At 36.5% G+C, this 19,712-nt stretch overlaps 1 protein-coding gene across 2 annotated transcripts in view; it reads right to left on the reverse strand.

Annotated features, from left to right (window-relative positions):
* Window positions 1-19,268, reverse strand: part of LOC136885379 (zinc finger protein OZF-like) — a 74,370-nt gene extending 55,102 nt beyond the window's left edge. Inside the window, exons 1-3 of one of the 2 annotated variants that reach the window (XM_068230219.1) lie at window positions 19,154-19,268; window positions 15,516-15,645; window positions 8,832-8,927 (exon numbers count right to left, since the gene is read on the reverse strand). In XM_068230219.1, coding sequence (XP_068086320.1) covers window positions 8,832-8,927; window positions 15,516-15,581 — 162 coding nt within the window. In that variant the 5' untranslated portion in view covers window positions 15,582-15,645; window positions 19,154-19,268. Of the gene's footprint in view, window positions 1-8,831; window positions 8,928-15,515; window positions 15,646-16,666; window positions 17,208-19,153 lie in introns of those variants that run through there. The other variant, XM_068230218.1, reaches the window with a different exon arrangement.
* Window positions 19,269-19,712: the final 444 nt, after the last annotated feature.

Below are 19,712 nucleotides of genomic sequence, written 5' to 3' on the forward strand. Positions count from 1 at the left end.
TAATGTGAGTAGACCAATTATAATAATAAATCTATGACATAGTTTACTATTTATTTAGGTTAGTTTCATGAGTTGTCAACTAGAGGTTTAGTCATTGTAGTACAGCACAGAGGATATTTTAGATAGGATGATTTATTTACGCACAATGGTATCAGTACTATACATTTTATTATTATTAATATTATTATTATTATCAATTTTACTAATTTGGATTGATGTTAAGGCCTGCATTTAATCTAAATTAGAAACCGTTAGAATGAATTTTGCTAGACTGCACGTTATAAAATTATATTATATTTATATATACTAGCAACATGGACAGGTGAAGATTAATCATGTCTTCAACATGCGATATTTGATACTGAGCAACGTCTGATAATTTACTGATGAGTAGATCAGTGGAGTTATTATAAATATTGCAAGATAACGATTTGAAGTAACCAATTGGGAAATGTAAAGTGATATAATGAAGTAGTGTAAAAATTGGATACGGGAAGACGGTGTTGCGTTATAAGGCTTTAGATATAGAGAGAGAGTGAAACAAGTGATAAGTTGATATGCACTATTGATAATATTCTCCAGGATAATAAGATGAAAATAATATATGCCAGCCACGGAGCTGAAGGGAAAGCATTCCAGCCAAGAGCTGATGTATTTTAAGAATATTCTAGCCGTTAGAGCTGATATGATAAATGTCGGCAGTAGCCAAGGATGTAATGAAATTGAGCGGGAGGACAAGTCTCCTAGTGTGGTTGAGATGCATAAATATATGTGATTATCACAATGGAAGAATATAAGGCAACATGACACACCATCGTTAAATAACGTAATTATGCTTAAACCATAGAGATTGATTATGATTAATAATTTATTGATGTAGTCTGAAACCCCAATTGACATGCAAAGATCGTGTTGCAATAATTTTTCTTATGATTTTACATTAAATTTGATATTTGTTAAGTAAGTAATATCACGTTTCCTGATATAGTGTTTTATTGCAAGTTGATTCTTGTTTGCTGTATTCCTGATTATTATGTATTTGTCTATTACTGTAAAGTATCAATGAGGCCATGATAGACTCTTATGGTCATGGAAGAAAAACGTCTGTATTCATAGATTTGTAATTATTGGGCTCTAAACCAGATGACCTTGTTTCTACTACATGATGGTGCAATCTGAGGCCGATTATATTTTTATTTATAAACTGGATAATGTGTGCCTGAATAAAATTTGTGTACATAATGTGAACATAGGTAGGATTTAGGTTGTCATTTGTTTTTCAGCCATGATGGTTATTTTCTTAGTGTTTATGACTAGAATTAGGTGGTATTCCTCTGTGACTATAACGTAATATAGTTATTTTTATTAACTTTTCTTTCAAATTTTTGTGATATAATCACTATATGTGTGTATGTTAGATAAGGAAATGATAGCTCGCGTAACAATAGGTAAAGAACGTAATAGATTTACTAATTCTTCTCATACAACAATGCACAACAGAATTATAGGAGTTACTGAACTAATAACTTGGTCAATAATTATATTTTGTTCATAATTATATGTGTTATCAATGATTAATGTATAATTAAAGTTTGTAAAAGTAAATATGTGAGAATATTCAAATATGAGTTTAGAGATTCCACAGTGCTGTAAAAACAATAAGTAAGTTAAAAATAAAGTTCAGTAATTTTCCAGTTTTTCAGTAATAAGAGTTTAGGAAACCTATGGTCAAATGATGGAAAGTTACACAGTGATTTAATAAAAAAATTATATTTTATATTCATTATTAATAATGAAAACTTACCATATTTAAATAATAAGTAAAGATTGAGGAGAAATGACTCCTTAAATTTAATTGGAGTGAAAAGATAGTAACACAAGGTGTTAAATTATAATTCATTAATATACAATTAGTGACATTTAGTGTCAGTCATATGATTTAACCCTTACCCCTCGAATTAAAAATCTCTCTGTTGTCTCTACTACTCGTATTTAAAATGTGAATTTCTATCTTATATAATCTATATTCATCTTTCATGATTTTAGAGATAGCAGCTGCTCTTAATTGAAGTGTTTAGGACTATAAACATTTACAAAAAGCTAAAGAGGGACATATAGGTGCAATATGTACAATTGAAACAAATTATTTTACATTTTTATTATTATTATTACTATCGTTATCATTAATAGAAAGTATAATTATCAAATTCAACAAATGCCCTGTTAGCATAAAATAAGAACACAGTTAACAGTCAGTCAGTCGTCATCTTTGAATACACTTTTCAGCATTGATCAACGTACTTTTTGGAACAAAACATCAAGGTCAACAGCCATAAAAATAAAAACTCGCGGAGTGTTTATCACAAAAGTTATATAAAAAATGTTCACTTTTGTACATTTCTTACTAGTTAGGTAGGGTAACAATAACGTACCAGAGCAAGACGATAACACATCACCTAACGATACAATGGCTGTGTATGATACATCTGGAAACATTTTCCAGGGTGTGAGCCAGGTTTGCGTGTACACGTGTTGCAGTAGAACACAGTCTCTCGCCTGCCACCCTTCACTTTTCTATCAGAACACACTGCACAATCTTTAGAATTGCTGTTTTCACTTGCAAAGATAAAATGAGAACGTCCATTCAGGCGTTCTTCACAATCCGCAGTTGACGGACGACCACGTTTTCGTGAAGTAGTATTCCTCACATCAGTCACCAGCTGCTTGATGAGGTTCTTCCTGTACTGCTTGTGGCTGATTTTGACTTTCCCTTCTTTGCTTCTTTGTTCATTGAATAAAAGAAAACTATTCACCACACACACTTTCAGCAGCCAGAAAAACATATTTCGCCACCACTTGACCGATTTCCGTGTTAATGAATATGTAGATGTGTAATGGTCATGTTTGTCTACACCACCCATATACTGATTATAATCACATATCACTTTTGGTTTTTCCACTTCCTCGATAATATTTCCCTTCACTTTTCTTTGCACAATTTGTGTTGGCACATTACACCAGGTACTAAACATTACCACCAACCTCTTATCTTTCCACAGCAAAGTCATCAATTCATCATCTTTCCTGAAAACCACGGTAGTGTGTTTTTTCAGTTTCATGCCACCTGCCCTTCTTACAGTACACGGCAATCCTTTTCGTTTCGGCATGATTGTCCCTGTAATATGATACCCAAGGTCCAACAGTTTCTTTGCCAACTCACAGCCTGTATAGTACCTGTCAGTAAACACATGATACCCACTTGCCCCACTGGTAGAGTTCTGCAGCTTTTCACACAAATGGAGAACTATTCTGGCAGAGAATGGCAAGTCGGGATGAGGTAGGGAGGCAGTTGTAGGTGCTCCAAAGTAAGGTTCTATTGCAACAATGTATCCTATTGTAGAATCTGCTAACATAAATATTCTAAGACCCCATTTAGTGGGCTTCTGTGGGTTATAGCATTTGAACACTATCCTACCTTTGAAACCAATGGTACTCTCATCTACGCACACATTCTGTCCTGGTACAAAATACTCCCTGAACTTCGAATCTAGATATTCAACAGCATTATGAATTTTTGAACCTCTCACTCTCACCCCTACTGGAACACTAACAGGTGGTGGACAAACATGTAGCATCCCAAAAATTTGCAAGAAACGTTCACGACTGAAAACATCCTTGTAAAACGAACATTTGTCCAGCCAGTCTTCCGAAAAAAATCCTGCATTTCAGGTCTAGGATACATGGCCATATTCAAAATAACTCCTATAAATGCTTTCATTTCTTTCACAGTGATATTAGCCCACTTTTTCCAGATAGACCTGGGACTAAGAGTAAAAATTTTATCTATTTTGCATTTAGCATACCGATTCGTTTCGTTAGTTATTTCACTGAAAAAATTATCGGTAAAAAACAATTGAAAAAACTCTAATTCATTTTCTGGTTTCATACCTTGTGGTGGTTTGTAGCCTGAAACCGCTGTAAACGGCGATTTCTTGAAATCGGGATCTGTTGATTTATAATTGCGCCAGCCGTAAGCATCAGCTACATGTTGTGTTTCAATTTCCTCCTCATCGTTGTTATTTTCATCACTGGTACTGCTATCGCTGTTTGTGTCATCACCTCTGTTGCTTCCTACATCCAATTCACTCTCTTCAGACTCAGATATATCGTCAAGATCTTCAAAAACTTGCCTAATTTCATCATCTGTCATAATGCGCTCAGCCATGTTTGTTTACTACCGCTCGAGCCCTCGCGCGGGACACAGCAGACGGCTACACTGCCATCTAAATAATAGATTTTCGACTGAATGTCAAATAGTATCTGGATTTTACAAAGTTCCACGCTGAACCAGAAGATGGCAGTACAGTATAGCATCGCGTATTTTGTTGGCTAAGAGACGGCAGACAAGCGGTGGGCGATAAAATATCATGTCGGGCCTCGCCCGACATACGAGCGGAAAGGGAATTTCGTAATGTCGGGCCTCCCCCGACAGACGAGCGGTAAGAGTTAATTCGTGCTTATTAAGCCAGTGTAATGAACTGTATATCATTGATGATCAAAATATTTACTACAGCTTTCTCAAGTATACGATGAACTAATATGGAGATACTACAGTAATTAATTTGATATTTTAATCATAATTCAATTAATTAATTAATTTCATAAAGTTCAATTTATTTTCCTTTAAAACATTTAACAATGTCTGTAAGAGCTTGCAAGTTGCATTTTAACTAATTTTGACATGTTTACAACTCAGTAATTTTGGCTTTACATTTCATTTTTTTTATCAGTTAATGATAATAATTCATGTTTACTTCGATTAATAAGGATTTATTATATTAAAAAATCAGTCTGAGTGATGCAATTTATTTAACAGGTAGTATAGATAACCTATAGTTAGACACTCCTTGACATCAGCCTGTGGGCGACAAAGAACTGATCACCAATGAGACAGAACCTCAAACAGCGGTAAGTATATTTTTTACAGCAGTCGTGGCAAGAGTCAAGAGAAGTTACCGCAGCTCTACCGACAAAAGGGTGCAATACACAATAATTTAACTAAATATATCATAAATATATCCTCATTTCAGCAATTACTTGCTTGGTAAAACCTGTGAACGTCTTGGCACCAGGTAATAACTCAATGTTATTAGCCCAGAGCACTAGACAGTTATCCCATGAATATCGGTCTGGCACTCAACATGTTAAACAAGCTACAGAGAATAGCTGCATATTGCATATTGTTTGTAATTTATATCAGATTTTTTTGAACAACCTACGGAGTAAATTGTCAAGAGCGTGTGTCAAGACGTGCCCCTTTCATATCTCAGTGCCGAGCGAACGGACTCGACTGAGTCTCGAATCTGCGACCTCCAAGACTAAGGATATTGAGTATTGATATAGAATTTTTATGATCATGTAACAGTGGCAAGAGGATATAGTGTTTCAAAACATTGAGTGATCATTTTATTAAATGGAAGAGAGTTAAAGGTATTCAAAGCATAACTCTTCATACAAGTTTTACTTGAAGCAAGCTGGTGCAACATGAAGTGGGTTAATGTGTAACGTTGTGCAATGGTCAGCTACACGGCATCAGCGTAAATCAGAGAATGCAAAAGAAGTTCTGTAAGTATCTCTAGGAGCAAACTGAAGCAAATATCGTGTAGATTGTTGACGCAGCAAGAAGCGAAATTGTTTCAGTGAATTCTATGACATACCCCTTTAGTTAGTAGGATGAACTCGTGAACCAATAAGACTTAAAAACGTCTTACTTCTACAGGAGTACAGAGGGGAAAGCTTCAAGAAACATCAAACGTAAGGTATAGCGAATGATACTTTGGCAGATTGGAATGAATCTAACCGACTGCCATGCTAACAATATGCATGTGGCTGTACGTTACAAAGGGAGACTCTGACTGACTACTGTGATAACTACTTGTGTTTGTGGCTGAGCGCCACGAGGGAGAGAAACAGCCTAGCTTCAGTACAAGTAATGTGCGTACGGCTGCGAACCATAGTAGGTTATGTACGTAGCAGTGAGCCGCAGATCTAGTTAAATGTGGCTTAGCAAACAGTCTAGAAACTGTCTCGAGTTATGCAAGGCAGTGAGGGAAACACTGTGTACAGCATAATTAGCAGGCTGCTAGTGCAAAGACTTGAGCTGCAACAACACGAACATCGAACTGTTTGACAGGTGTGCTGAGTGTCATAGCAAGCCTGTCCTGTCAGTAAACCAAAGCTTGTAGTCACAACTGTATGGGAAATAGACTATTCTCTTTGATGACAGAGTTTGAAAGTGATGTGTTCAAAACCCGGAGCTACACATCTGTAAGAGCTAAACATTGCATCATTCAACATGACTATGGTATCGTGGGCAAAGAGAAGAATTCAAGAGAGAAGACAACGCCGAAGACTGAAGAAATCTTCAATCAAAAGCTAAGTAACTACGAAGTGTGTATGGTATGACCTTACTGTATTATAGATTAAAATTGAACAGGATAGTCAGAGACTCAAGAAGGACGCTCTAACCAAGAGTCAAAAAGTGTATCTCTACAAAGAGTTTCATGTTTCTTAATTGTATATATGTAAATATGTAATGTGTGCCTTTCTATTCAATACAGGTCAAGGGAAGAGCGTGAGTGTGTAAAGGTAATCTTATTATTTTAAGATTAAGCTCCCAAAAATTCGAACCCAAGTCCCCAGCTTGCCGAATCCCTAGGATCACGAGAGAATTTCAAGTCCGATGTTCATATTGGAGTTGAACCCTGCTCTCAAATGTTGCATTAATGTTGTGTAGGAAACTATCAACTCATATTAAGACTATAAACCTCATCATAGACCGAGAAGGCAATCTTCTTGTCGGTGCACAACTGCACAATATCCTAGTGGAGTACAAACATGAGATCATTCAGTATACATATCATCATCTCAAAAATATAATTAATATGGCGGAACTCCTTCGACTACTTCAACCAGGCACTCAATTCATCACAACTCTGACAGACACGCTTTGGATCTTATCAACAAACTACGGTAAAAATGCCACATTCATGCAAGTCTCAAGTGTTGTAAGTTGAATGCAGATACTTCGATACAATTAATACAAAATACACAAAGGTTGCATGTATCCCTGATGTACCCATTCCTTAAAACTAGAATAGACTATGCTGGTCCAATTTGCATAAAAACTGGCTTGAGATCGAACAAAACCAGTCTATGTACCTACCAAGTTTCTCTACATAGACATGATACCTGATCTAACCACAACTACATTTCTCGCCACTCTTTGCTGACACAGTTCCCAGAGAGGTCAACCCCTGAACATTTACAGCGATAAATGCAGAAACTACTTTGGAGCAGCTAAAAAATCAAGCCATTTCAGCAATATCTTGCTGGAATCCTACAAGTTGAGCTTCAGTGGAATAACCTTTCCTAAAACCGAATTGCCTTCTATCAAACCAGTTATTAATTTCACAAACATGTCTAATATAATCAGAAAGAATGCCTTCCCAAAGCTTACATACAATGCATGTCAAACTTACTGGCCTGTAATTTTCAGCTTTATGTCTATCACCCTTTCCTTTATACACAGGGGCTACAATAGCAACTCTCCATTCATCTGGTATAGCTCCTCCGACCAAACAATAATCAAATAAGTACTTAAGATATGGTAGTATATCCCAACCCATTGTCTTTAGTATATCCCCAGAAATCTGATCAATTCCAGCGCCAACCATCTTCGCCACAGGCGCTGCACCGTGGACACATCGATATGGGTATCGGCTGCGATTTGACGAAGCGACCAACCTGCCCTTCTCAGCCCGATCACCATACCCCTCGTAAAGTCGTCTGTCTGCTGGAAATGCCTCCGTTGACGGCGGCCTGGCATTCTTAGCTATACACGTGTCCTGTGGCACACGACAACACGTTCTACAATGATTGTCGGCTGAGAAATCACGGTACCAAGTGGGCCATTCGCCAACGCCGTGTCCCATTCATCGTTCGCTACGTGCGCAGCACAGCGGCGCATTTCACATCATGAGCATACCTCAGTGACGTCAGTCTACCCTGCAATTGGCATAAAGTTCTGACCACTCCTTCTTGGTGTTGCATTTGCTCTGTCAGTCAGTGTATTTACAGTTTTCCACCGATCATAGTTACTTTTTAGAAACTGCCTCATGCCTGCTTTATCAGCCATATGGTACTGCCTAAAAGTCCTACTTTTAAGACCTTCCTTTCTATCAAATTTATTTTTAACTACCACAAAAACAGCTTCATGATCACTAATACCATCTATTACTTCAATTTCCCTATAGAGCTCATCTGGTTTTATCAGCACGACATCCAGGATATTTTTCCCTCTGGTTGGTTCCATCACTTTCTTTAATTGTATTATCTAGAAATCAATAATTAATATAACCAATAAGATTACAAAAGTGGTTCATTTGGACACAACTAGTAAAATACCAAGGAACAGTAAGAAATGAATGTATCTTATAGCAACTCTGTGTTCGAAAATATTTCCAATATCAATTTAGTGGTCCGTTACAATATTTATAATGTCAAAAGTATTAGTAGCAAAGATACCAGCTCCCAAATGATATACAGTAGAGGTCTTTGGAGCTATCCCAAATGCTACATTATACATAATGCAAGATCTTGGAACAACTTGAGAGAATAGTTAAAATTAGGTAGGTAACAAGTCAAACTCATAAAAATGTGTATTTTCCATAATACTATCAATCGTACACATTGAAATGAAGGGTCAACCATTGATATCTCTTGAGCTAATTTCACTATCTGACACTGACTTATCAAATTATGTACATTACCTCAAATGAGTTTTCCTGTGTTGGCCCTGGCTCCGTTAACTCAGATTTGGCTTCCTTTTTCAGAGGTAACACTTCTGACACATGTTCAATATTTTCCTGTGGGAAATAACATATATTAGGTACTCCCATAACACACATCTACAAATACTGACACCAACAAACGAGCATGATAATTCATTACTTTACAATATTACAGTTACTTTCAAAATTTCACTATTGCTTAAGGAAGTTTTCTACCAGCAGAGGATTTTTAAAACCAACGCTGTACAGTGAATGGTGTTACTATCCAAGCTCACACCTAAAGTCAGAGATAGGACAAGGCTGAGAACCAAATATAAAGTGAGAAACATTTCCTACCAGAGATGTAATTGGGGGATCTCACACCGAATTTAGGAAGGAAGCTACCACAGAAATATACACTAAATTTTATTAACTGTTTTCATATATACAATTAAATCAATCAAATCATAGAGGTTGTTTGAACCACTTCCTATTGTTACAACTGTTCTAAATCTTTTGCCATATAGTGAGAACAAATAATTCTATGTTCTCAGCACAGAGTTTGTTTACAGAGAGATTAAAACCCCTTGAAAAATTTTATTCACATTTGCTATCTGACTTTGCAGAGCTCACAGGGGCTACATAATGCATTGAGACAGTTCCGTTTCAAACAGCATGCTTCAATGCTTCCAGGTAAAAATAAAAAATATGAAAATGAAAGAAACCGGCTTATCACAGTCACATACCAGGGACTACAAATGAAAGATTTTACAAATACAAGGATGTTATGTAGTGGGGATGAGAAGACCATCAGTGATGAGCCAGCTGTGTTGGAGTGTACATCTGTAGTTTCAGAAGTTCTGTCATGATTTACTACGAGACCTTTAAATTTCTTACTTGGATTCATAAAACCTCGTCGGCACTAAAGGAGTGCAGTGAGGACTGCGATCAAGAGCTTACATTCTAATATAAGTTAATTTCCTAATGAAAGAGAATTAAAGTATAAAATCCCATTCAATATAGAAGGAAGCAAACAGTAGCCAAACTAAGGAAAGGAGGAAAAAAAGATGCACAAAATGGAGAGATCATTAAGAATAAAGCCACACTTTCAATTGTAGACTTAGTTAAATGTAAAATAAGAACTTTCCAATATGTCAAATACATAACAATTTTATCATATAGCGAGCTCGATAGCTGCAGTCACTTAAATGCGGCCAGTATCCAGTATTCGGGAGATAGTAGGTTCGAACACCACTGTCGGCAGCCCTGAAGATGGTTTTCCGTGGTTTCCCATTTTCACACCAGGCAAATGCTGGGGCTGTACCTTAATTAAGGCCACGGCCGCTTCCTTCCCACTCCTAGCCCTTCCCTGTCCCATCGTCGCCATAAGACCTATCTGTGTCGGTGCGACGTAAAGCAACTAGCAAAAAATATAAAAAATTATCATATATTATAACACTATCAACACAGCTGTTAAAAAAATACACATTATTATACAAAGAATGGCATGTTTCGTTCTACAGAAACATTCTCAGATTCTATCAAATCTCTTAAAACATGCGTATATATGTTGTATTGTTTACATTGTGTAAACCTGTCAATGATAGAAAGGTTAGTGATAATACGAAACAGTACTTTCTTTTTTGCTAGGGGCTTTACGTCACACCGAAACAGATAGGTTTTATGGCGACAGTGGGATAGGATAGGCCTAGGAGTTGGAAGGAAGCAGCCGTGGCCTTAATTAAGGTACAGCCCCAGCATTTGCCTGGTGTGAAAATGGGAAACCACGGAAAACCATTTTCAGGGCTGCCGACAGTGGGATTTGAACCTACTATCTCCTGGAATACAAGCTCACAGCCGCGCGCCTCTACGAGCATGGCCAACGCACCCGGTGGAAACAGTACTGACAAATAATATTTTTGCAAGTATTAATATATATATATATAAAACTTCTGTACTTATCTACACTGCCAATGCTAAGTCCGTTGTCACCAAATACTATATCAGGACAGTGGTCATGGAGAGGCAAATGAAAGATTTGGGTATAGTGCACTGCTCATGGAGAGGGAAGGGGAAGAATGGGAGCAGTGTGTGGAGCATTATGGATCTCTCCCATTGGATATTAAAAATCTAGTATACTGTACCATGGAGAGCAGATGGAGAAATAGGGTGGAGCAAGTGAAGTGCTGTTGAACCTTCTTTTAACACTGCCAAGGGCAAAGAAGTTTATTAACCTGCTTCATGTTAAAATGTACTTTTATATAATATAGATGAATGCAAATTAATGATTTTAGGTAAAGCATGAAATTGAAAGAGAGAACGTCTATTGGGTATTATTATGATAAATGCCAATTTAAGGAGTAAGTGTTGTCCGGATATTATGTGAGTAGAGCAAAGATCACAGAATGTTTTAGGTGTGTGTGATCATTTAGGTTGGTTATGTCAGCATTTCTTGTGATGTAGATTTCGATTACTTCGTTTACATTCAAAGATTTATTTTAATTTTTGATGCATAACATTTTTAGATCTGTGTGGACGTCTGTGACATGGTTTGTACAGTCTTATATACGCTCCCCAAATGCCAAATGCCAATTATATGTGATCGTGGTTTTTGTGTTCTATGTATCTTTTGTGGAAGTTATGTTTTGTTGGACTTAAATACACGGCATTGCAGTTTAGTTCTTGGCACTTGAGTTCATAGACTCCTGACTTTGAGAAAGGGTCTTTTTGTTTAGATTGCACTTGCTGTTGTGTCTCTGCAGTGTAATGTTCATTCTACAGGCTATTTTCAAACCTTGTTTCTTGAAAATATCAACTACTTTTCATGTCTTCTTGTTAATGAACATGAGAACCACATATTTTTTGTTGTCATATGTGGCAGCTTCCCAGGAATTTTTCTTATGTTTATTTAATGGATTATCTACTGTGCGTGGAGGGTGGTTGTTTTCTTTTGCGATTTGATTAATGATTTGCATCTCTTCATTGTAGCCCATTGTGCTCATTGGTATGGAAATAGCTCTGTGTTTCATTGTATTTAATCCTGCTATTTAGAGTGTGTATTGGTGGTTCGACTTGTCGTCAACAGCGTGTGATGTCTGAGTGGGCTTTCAGTATACTTTGTAAGATAGGTTACAATTATACCTGCTGATTGTTGTCTAAATAGTTTATTATCTTGTAACTTTCTGGCCCCATAGTAAACCTGATAGACTTGTGTAAAGAATTTAGTGTGTTCAATAACTGTCGTGCATTACGGTAGTGATGACATTATTATACATGCATATGATGTCATCTACATATCTGCTCCAGTGTAAGATTTGTTTTAAATGCTGACAGGTTCAGAAGATGTTTTCAAAGTTATTCAGGAGAATATTTGCTATTATACCCTATAATGGTGAGTCCATGGCTAACCCTTCCCTTTGGCAACAGATTTTGTTGATGAATGCAAAGCAAATTAGGTGTAGCATTGTTCTAAAAAGGCTAATAATTTCTTTGGTTTCCTATAGTGTTTTCTTTAAGACGATTTTCGATAATTTTAATGGATTCATCTATCGGTATGTTGGTGTACATGTTAGAGATGTCAAAGGATATCATATGTGTGCTCTCTCTTATTTTAAGTTTATTTCTTAAATTAGTTCTAGGCTCATTTTAATTTATACATATTTTTAAGTGAGTTTTCCCTCATACAATGTGGTTCAGTTGTTTGCTTACATTGTAACTTGGTACATCTTTAAAATTTACTATTGGTCTAATGGGACATGAGTTTCTGTGTATTTTGGGAGGGCTCTTAGTGTGCGTAGTTTGGGATCTTTGACAGTGAGGTTTTCTAGTTCTTGTTTCGTGAGAATAAAGTCCGTTTCCTTGACAGCTTGTTTTATTTCACTTTGAAATTTATTTGTACGGTCATGTTGTAGTTCTAGAATTCCATTGTTGTTGATGAAATCTTCTGTTTTTTCTATGCACCCAAGAATAGAATACATCAACAATAATGGAATTCAAGAACTACAACGTGACCCAACAAATAAATTTCAAAACGAAATAAAACAAGTTATAAAGGGAAAAGAATATATACTCACAAAACAAGAAAAAGAACATCATCAACAACATCAAAAATCCCAAACTCCCCACACTAAGAGCCCTCCACAAAATACACAAAAACCCAAGTCCCATTAGACCAATAATAACTTCTAAAGGTGCACCAAGTTACAATTTAAGCAAACAACTTAACCAAATTCTAAAGAGAATATCTCACCTAATGAAAACTGATCAACTAAAACCAGACTAGAACAAACTGAAGAACTAAGTAAACTTAAAATAACAGACAGCACATGTATGATATTCTTTGACATCACTAACATGTACACGAACATACCAATAGATGAATCCATGAAAATTATTGAAATCTTCTGAATGAAAACACTTCACTACAAGAAACCAAACAAATTATAAGCCTTCTTAGAATAACACTACACCAAAATTGCTTTCCATTCAACGACAAAATATATTGCCAAAAAGAAAGGTTAACCAAGGGTTCACCATTATCAGGTATAATAGCAAACACTTTTCTGAATAACATTAAAAACATCTTAACGGGTCAGCATTCAAAAGGATTCTTACAATGGAGCAGATAGGTAGATGACAACATACGCACATTTGATAATGGCGTCACTAGTACACACCAGTTATTAAACTCACTAAAATCTTCACACTAGTCCATCAGGTTCACAATGGAGCCAGAAAGTAACAAGAAAATAAAATATTTAGACATCAGATTCATCAGGAATAATGACAATCTGCCTTACAAAGTGACAGAAAGCTCACTCAGAAGTTGCATGCTACCGTCATTGCGACGAGCCACCCATATACACTCAAAATAGCAGGACTTAATACAATGATACACTGAGCGATTTCCATACCAATGAGTTACAACGGATCTCAATGAAGAGATAAAGATCATTAAACAAATCATAAAAGAAAATATCCACCCTCCAGGCACAGTAGATAAACGTAAGAAAAATCCCTGGGAAATAACCCCACATGACAAGGAAAAATATGTGGTTCTCAACTACGCTAACAAGAACGCATACAAAGTAACTAATATTTTCAAGTAATAAAGTCTTCAAGTAGCCTTTAGAATGAACAACACACTGCAGATACACATCAGCAAGTGCAATCTAAACAAAAAAGACACTTTCTCAAAGGTAGATGTCCATGAACTCAAGTGCCAAGACCAGAACTGCAATGCCACATAAATAGGTCAATTGAAATATAACTTCCACTCAAGATACAAACAAGACAAAAAAGAAATCAGATATAATCGGCATTTAGCCTTCGAGAAGCACATATATGACAGTTCACACCATTCCACAGACATCAACAAAGATCAAAAAATTTACACATCAAAAATAAAAGTAAATATTTGAATATAAAGCAAGCAATCAAAATTTACATTGCAAAAAATGCTAATGTAACCAACTTAAAAGAACGTACACACCTAAAAATTTCCCCCTCTATGCTCTAATCAAATAATTTCTGGACAAAACTTACGCATTACATTAGCATTTAACATAATAATATTCAACAGATATTCTTTATTTCAATTCCATACTTTATTTATCTAAAACTATTAACGTGAATTCATTCATATTACATAAAAGTACATCATCCACACCACCAGAAAATGTTCTCCACAACACCTACGTGCTGCTCCACGAGGTGACATCAGCAGTTAAGTTGGCAGTATGTGCTCGTCGGAAAGGTAAATCATAATTCCTTAACGTTTGTGTTTGAAATTGTCATTCCCTTGGAATTTAATCTTTAACATACAGGTTTATCAGGAGGATAATCCTGGCAAGTTGAAAAAGACTTTTAAATTACCTTCAAACATAAATGTTCCAATATAGGATCAATGGGCGTGAGAGGGTACCATGAAAAGTTGTTTTCACCTGGAATTCCTTTTGGAAGAAAAATATGTTCACTATGAGAGCCAGGGACTACCGACATAACCTAATTCATTGTGACACCCAAAATCATCCTTGAGTTCAGCAGCTACTAGCACTGCAATTGGCTAACATATGATAGAAAATGATGACAATCCCACAACGATACCATTACCAAACCATGCAGAATAAAAACGTAACCGCACGCCCTCCAGAAATCCATTTCAATTTCGATGGGCCTGGGCACATGAAATGCCCTGATGCTTCGACCTCGAAACACTGGCTTTCACAACTTCGTCACTAGCTGGAACTAACCAAGATTACTTCATTATCAAGCACACAACATTAATTCAGCTTTTCGCTACTATCAAACAAAGAAAGCACTGCAGTCTCCCCAGTAAATACCAGAGGCCAATTGTCCAATAGGTGGCCATACCTGAGGGCTTAAGCCACCAGAACGTCTTTCCTTGTCCCATGAACAATGATTTTATCACTAGCCAGAACTGTAGATTTACATCAATACTGTCGTTTGCAGTTCCTAAAGCTGACAGCTTTGAGCAGTGCACTGTGGCATACTTCAAGACAAACAAACAAAACAAAGACATCAACCTAGATGCCCATACAGCAAATGGTGACTGCTGGTGATAATAATGGGGAAAGCACATAGTGCATTATGCCCCTAACTAACTTATTCATCTACTAATGGTTAAAATCTGATCTATATAATGTTATCTGGTACGAAACTTACAAGTGATACATTTGTGTTTCCTTCAAGCCAGGCTGGTTCCTCTTCGATCTTTACTTCCAGGTCCATTTCACACTGCAACTGAAGTAGTTGGAAGGTACTGGGATTGTTGATTTCGTCTAATGAACTTACACTGAAACACAGGCCAGAAAAATATATTACATTATTGCTGTGATTGCTATTTAGGTTATTTGTCAGCTGACTAAACAAAAAGCCCTAATTTTACATGACCATTAATATAATGCTCATACCAAAAAGACCCAAAATTTTACATGACTGCTGATATCATGATCATACCTATAGGACCTCAAGTTTTCTATGACTGATACTACAATCGTAGCTAATGACCTCCACTTTTACGTGACTTCTTTTTTTTTTTTTTGCTGTACGTCACACCGATGCAGACAGGTCTTACGGCGAAGATGGGACAGGGAAGGGCTAGGAGTGGGAAGGAAGCGGCCGTGGCCTTAATTAATGTACAGCCCCAGCATTTGCCTGGTGTGAAAATGGTAAACCACGGAAAACCATTTTCAGGGCTGCTGACAGTGGGGTTCAAACCTACTATCTTCCGAATACTGGATACTGGCCGCACTTAAGCGACTGCAGTTATCGAGCTCGGTACATGACTTCTAATACAGTGATCACTTCCATAGGAAATCTAATTTAACATATCTGTTGATAATACCAATATAATGGTCTGTTATTGGACATTATAAACTTTCCAGCTAACACATTCTTCGTTGGATGAGCCCAACTTAGCACAATGGGCAAAATGCAGACGTTTGTACTTAGCACACCCACCAAGACGCATGGCTACTGCATACCAAGGAGGCCACAGCATAGGCTACTTGGAGCCACAGGCAGTGCCAATGCACTATGAGAGACTTTTTCTCATTACCAATAATTGATGCCTGCTTCACCATCAGATGATATAGATCTATCTATATCATCTACATCATCAAGATCATAGTCAAAGGACCCCCAGTTTTACATGAAAACTTACGTTATAATCATAGCTATATAACATACAGTTTTATATGGAACTGTAACCATAGCAAGATGACTTCTCTTTTTAAATATCCAATCTACATTGAATATGATTGAAATGCACAAAACTTTTTGAAACTTCAGTGACTATTCCATTTGCATATCACCTTAATCAGCCGAGTCTTGGAATCGTTCTATCATTTTTATCCTTTGCACTTTGCTTCAAAGCCTTGACATTTGTCTCATCAAAGTTTCCTTCCTAGGATCAAATTCCCTCAAACCATTCTCATCTCATCAAGCTGATTAACTATCTGTTTATTTGAGACATGTTCTATTTATCTTCAATAACTTCTGATAACATGGCATTCCAAAGGCTTCAATGCTGTTTCCTCAGCTCCAGTTATTATCCATGTATCACTTCCACACAGTGCCATACTCCACACTCATTGTAAAGATAACTTTCTAAGTTTCTAAGTCTGCTGAATCAAAGAACATGATGGACAAAAGATGGGAGTTTAGGCAGGATTTAGTGGAGATATTTATAGATATTGAGAGGGCAAATGACAGTGTACCTTGGCAAGTGTTCTTGGATGCAGTGATAAAAGAGAAGCCAAGGAAAGGTGAAGAACCAATTATAGAAGCCATAAACAAAAAGTAAGTAAGTTGTATGAAGACTACCAAAGGACAAACCAACTGATTTGAAGTAGAAACAAGATGTCAACAGGGATGTGTATTATCCCCTCCACTCTTCATTACAGTCATGGATGAAATCCACAAGAGTATAAAACAAAATATGGGAACCAAGGAGGCAGATAACACACTAGATAGATAGATAGATAGATAGATAGATAGATAGATAGATAGATAGATAGATAGATACATATGGGGAGAACATAAATGGAAGTACAAGAACAAGATACTGTAAGGAATCAGGAGACAGAGGAATATGGAATGAAAATAAGTGTGGAGAAGTGCATGATAGTAGTGGTGTCGAGAGTTAATAGAGAAGTGGGAATATTGAAGTAAATGGTAGACCATTAGAAGTTGTGGAAAACTTTAAATATTCAGGGAGAACAATTAAAGAAGAAGGGAAATAAATTAACAAGTTGGAAAGGGAATTGAACAAGACAATGGGTTTTACCAATGTGTGAGAATATAGTCTGGAACTGGGACATCTCAAAGGAATGAAAGAAGAAATAAAAGAAAATTTTGCACCCAATGTATTACACAACAATTTTGACATATGCAGCGGGCACATGGACAGAATCACAACATGATAAAAACAGAATAAGAGGCAAAGACAAAATTTCTTAGAGGAATAATAGGGAAGACATGAAGGGATTCAATCAGAAACATAGAAATCAGGGAGAGAATTGGATTCACTGAACTATACAGCAAGATAGAGAAGAGTAAGCTGAATGTGTATGGACACATGATGAGAATGGAAGGAGGAAGAGTTCCAAAGTGAGTATTTACAGAGAAAATAGTAGGAGAAAGATATCAGATAATGTCCAGAAAGAGGTGGATGGATATGGTAAAGGAGAGTTCAGAGAGGAGAGGAGTAAAAGTAGAGGAAATATTGGAGGAAGAAAAGGAGTGGTGAAGAGAGAACTGAGAAGGTCCTTGATCAATAACTCAACCCAGAAGACTGGTAATGGAAAATGAAGAAGAAGAACCTGTGATTTAATGTTGTACTAACAAATCAAACAAAAAGGGCTAGGATTAGGAAGGTAGGGGAGTTAATTAATGAGAAAATTAGAAATTACCACAGGAACGATTTTAAGGACAGCTGATCCTGGGATTCAAACCATGCAAACTTACCACCAGTGATCCCTGAAGAAGATCTTTTACCCACCAATAAATCCGGAAATATCTTACGAAAGGGAGGCAGGCTACTGTTAACTAAAATATCAGGAGTAAATACCGGATATAGCTGTTGTGGGATTACGACGTGATACAGAAGGATCTCCATAACAACAAGAATTCTACATACAGTATGATAATATTACAGATATACTAAACGGAACAACTGTCAAGATTTCGAACCCTGCTAACATCTTTTGCAGCCTACAGTGTAAAGAAAATCTCAACATTCACAGCGTCACTTTCAAATCGCACACAGAGGTATAATAAATAACACATCAGTATAATAATTAAGATTATACACTAAATCATGCATTTTCTTTCTGAAACTAAAATCCGCATATCTTCACCGGCGTAGTTCTTCAGAACAATTCCTCATTCCACTAAATTTAGATATACGTGATATTGTTACAACACACCACTTCCCGGCACTTGATACGCAAAGGCTAGTTTTTTTCTAAAAGAAAGCCAGTTACAAACGCCTACATAATGCATTTTAATGTTTGATTAAAATTGAAATGTAAGAAAATTTAAAATATTAAATATATGTAGAATGTATGCAGAATGCTGAAACTGAGAATAATTAGTAATAACTTCTCTCGGATCTCGATTGAGGTCTATAAGTTTAGCAAGTGTAAATTATTGAATTTTAAACATTAACAACAATATGTTCGAGAATGTTTACACAGCGTAATATGATAGAAATCACAATTCCTTCAATGAAGATGCGTAGCACAAGTAACGGAATAAGCTGTATAAGTGGATAATACGCGTCTTCTATAACAACATACCTGACACTTCGAAACAAAACCTCGTATTTTAATGTAGTTTAATCACTTAAAACAAACTCTTGAAACACAAATTTGATTAGTATCAGTCAGTAGAACAGGCCGAATTTAGGAAAGGATGTATTACCAGAGAAAACTACAGAGTATACGACACTTACTGAAATGAAAAATGAAATGGCTTTTAGTGCCGGGAGATCCCAGGACGGGTTCGGCTCGCCAGGTGCAGGTCTTTTAATTTGACCCCAGTAGGCGACCTGCGCGTCATGATGACTACACATACACCCAGCCCCCGTGCCAGAGAAATAATTTCAGCAGGTACATACCGCGTAACGTATGTGGGCATCCATGGAAGGAGGGTACAACTGAGTGAAATGATCGAATTCTTCGTATAATGGAAATAAAATCGTGGTTTTATTATTATTATTATTATTATTATTATTATTATTATTATTATTATTATTATTATTATTATTATTATTATTATTATTATTATTATCATTTATTATTATTCTGGAAATATCGCGGATCACAGAGCTGTAAGATAGTACTGGGGTGAATGGGC

This window comes from Anabrus simplex, chromosome 14, assembly GCF_040414725.1.
Source record: "Anabrus simplex isolate iqAnaSimp1 chromosome 14, ASM4041472v1, whole genome shotgun sequence".
Lineage (NCBI taxonomy): Eukaryota > Metazoa > Arthropoda > Insecta > Orthoptera > Tettigoniidae > Anabrus > Anabrus simplex.